Consider the following 2,731-nt stretch of genomic DNA (forward strand, 5'->3'; position numbering starts at 1 on the left):
GGCTTGAAGCCAATTTGATTCCCTCCCTCCCCCTCTTTCTTTTTTCTTTTCCTTCTCCTCCTGCGATGAGGCTACATTTTAATATTTTAATGTTCCATTATTTTAATGTATTTTATTTTTGTTTTTAAGTTGTAATCATTCATCTTGTTTTTATTATTGCTTGTAAGCCGCTCTGAGCCCGGCCTTGGCTGGGGAGGGTGGGGTATAAATAAAAATTATTATTATTATTATTATTATTATTATTATTATTATTATTATTATTCTGCTGTATGCAGAGTCAGACCATTGGTCCTTTTAGCACAGTATTTTCTACAATAACTGTTAGAGGCTATCCAGTGTTTCAGGCCAGAAGACTTTTCCAGCCGTACCTAGAGATGATAGGCATTGAATCTTATACTTCCCTGACGCAAAGAGGATGCTCCACCACTGAACTAAGGCAGGCTATCCCTTAGCTGCTGGTTTTATTAAAAAATTATTATTATTCTTAAGGCTGACGGGGGCTTGATTAATAATTGGTGACACCACACAGAGCAGCCCTTTGTAGGTTTCATAATGAACCACCCTGCCTTTCTCCCCTTACAAAAGAGCGGGCGGTACAGGCATTCCAATCACTGCACGGGAAGACGAACGCTGACGCTGGAATTCCAGCACCACGCTTCGTGGACAGCTCCGCGGCTCTTCACAGCGCACCAGAGAGTGATTGCTCTTTTTTAATTGCTGAGATTCCAGACCGGGAAAAGTGCATGTGTGAGAGTGGGCAAGACTTGTTGCTCTGCGCTTCTTCGGCCTCTTTCCCCCCAAAAAACCCACTCACTCACTCATTCAGAATCCAGGAACTCGAAAAGACCAGGGGTCGCAGAGCTGCCTTTCCCTGCCCTTTGGAGTCGCGGGACGCCCTTTGAGGGGGAAGCGCTACAGGCGTGCCTCTCACTTTCCTCCGGTCTCTCCGTCCTTTGCTCACCTGCCCAGGTGCGCCTGACTCATTTCTCCCGCCTGCAGCTCCTCCGGGTCGCCCTCTCTGGTGGGTGGCTTCTTTCCCCGGAGTAGGGGGTTGGGAGGAAATATAAGCAACCGCTCCATTCCAGCTACCACGGTCAAGAGCTCCGGATTCCCTGTCGAGAAGGTTTGGCGTAGTCCTCTCTCCTCCCACCTCCTCACCTCCACCCACTCCCCTTCCGAGAGAGAGAGAGAGAGAGAGAGAGTTGACAGCAACCCTTCTCCATCCACCCACTCAACCCAACGCGCCTTCTCACTTCGCTTTTCTTCCGACGCCACTGCGCGCGGATCTCGCCGCGGAGGAACCTTTCAGCACCATGAACAGCTCCCAAGCCGTCTTCTCCGCCGGGGGACCCCAGTGGTGGCGCGCTGGAAGCGCGGTCCTTCCCCTCCTGCTGGCCGGGCTGTGCCTGGCGAGCTTGGCCGGGAACCTGCTCCTCTTGACGGTCCTCATCCACGAGCTCCGAAGAGGGAAGATCTCGCCCGCCAACGCCTTGGTGCTCAACCTGTGCTCGGCGGACCTGATCCTGGTCGTCTGCTGCCTCCCCACGCGCATCGCCACCTACTCGCGGCGCTCCTGGGTCTTCGGCAGCTTCGTCTGCAAAGCGACGGACTGGCTCCTCCACGGCTGCCTGGTGGCCAAAAGCCTCACCTGGGCGGCGGTGGGGCAAGCCAGGTACAAGCATGTGGTCTCATCCTCCTCATCTTCTTCTTCCTCATCTTCTTCCAAGTGCCTGGGCTTGAGCTGGCGGCGCTTGGCGGGGCTCCTAGCCTCGGCTTGGCTGGCGGCGCTGATCCTGCCTCTCCCGCACCTGCTCTTCACCTACCTGGAGGCCGGCGGCGCCCCGAGCGGGCTCCTCTACTGCGTCTTCCGGAGCCCCCCTTACGCCGCCAACTTCATGGACGTCTTCAGTAAGGTCTACCCCCTGATCGCCTACCTGGCGCCCGCGGGCTTCACCTTCTCTTGCTACTGGAGGGCTCTGCGCGCCCAGAGAGGGGGCAGGCGGAACCGACTGGCCAAGCCCGGTAGCCCCCAAAGCAAGAAGGTGACCTGGGTGCTCCTGGGCCTCACCCTCCTCTTCCAGGCCACGTGGCTGCCGGCCTGGGTGGCCTGGCTGTGGGAGAGGCACAGCGGAGGGGGGCCCCAGCCGCCCCCGGCTTTGATCTTCGCCGCTGAAGTCCTCATCTTTCTTGATGGCGCGCTCAACCCAGGCGTCTTTTTGGCCACCTCCGGGGAATTCCGGGGAGGGCTGAGGAGCCTCAGGAGGGGGCTGAGCTGCAGGGGAGATGAAGCCCGGAGGCCCAGGAGCGAGGAGACCCCCCAGTCTTTGCAGGACCTGAAGGAGGAGGAGGATGGGGAAGCGGCGGCGGCAGCGGCGCAGGAGAAAGTTCTGCCCGACGTGGAGCACTTTTGGAAGGACCGGAGGAACACCGTCGCCGGGGAAGAGAGCGACCCGGTCCCCTGGGAGCACCAGGGCGACCCTTGAAAAAAGGGAGGGAGGGGAGAGCCGCTTTTCTCCGGTTTGTAGGACTTGTTGCTGCTGCTGTTTCTCGCCACCTCCCGTTGTTTCCAAGCCCCGCCCCCACCCCATTTTCAAAAAGCAAACGAGCAGGTGGCTTCCTTGAAGGAGGCGGAATCATTGCATTCCAACACTTTGGTTCTGCTTTCCACATTAAGTAATAATAATAATAATAATAATAATAATAATAATAATAATAATAATGCCTGAACCAC

At 56.2% G+C, this 2,731-nt stretch overlaps 1 protein-coding gene across 1 annotated transcript; it reads left to right on the forward strand.

Moving 5' to 3' along the window:
* Positions 1-1,313: 1,313 nt before the first annotated feature.
* LOC308594479 (G-protein coupled receptor 151-like) lies at positions 1,314-2,483 on the forward strand (the record flags this gene model as incomplete). The annotated part of the gene is made up of 1 exon (XM_081207538.1): positions 1,314-2,483. The coding sequence occupies one exon, from the start codon at positions 1,314-1,316 to the stop codon at positions 2,481-2,483; it is 1,170 nt and encodes a 389-aa protein (XP_081063664.1).
* Between the last annotated feature and the right edge of the window lie 248 nt (positions 2,484-2,731).

Source organism: Podarcis bocagei, assembly GCF_964188305.1.
Source record: "Podarcis bocagei genome assembly, chromosome: 9".
In the NCBI taxonomy this organism is placed as follows: domain Eukaryota; kingdom Metazoa; phylum Chordata; class Lepidosauria; order Squamata; family Lacertidae; genus Podarcis; species Podarcis bocagei.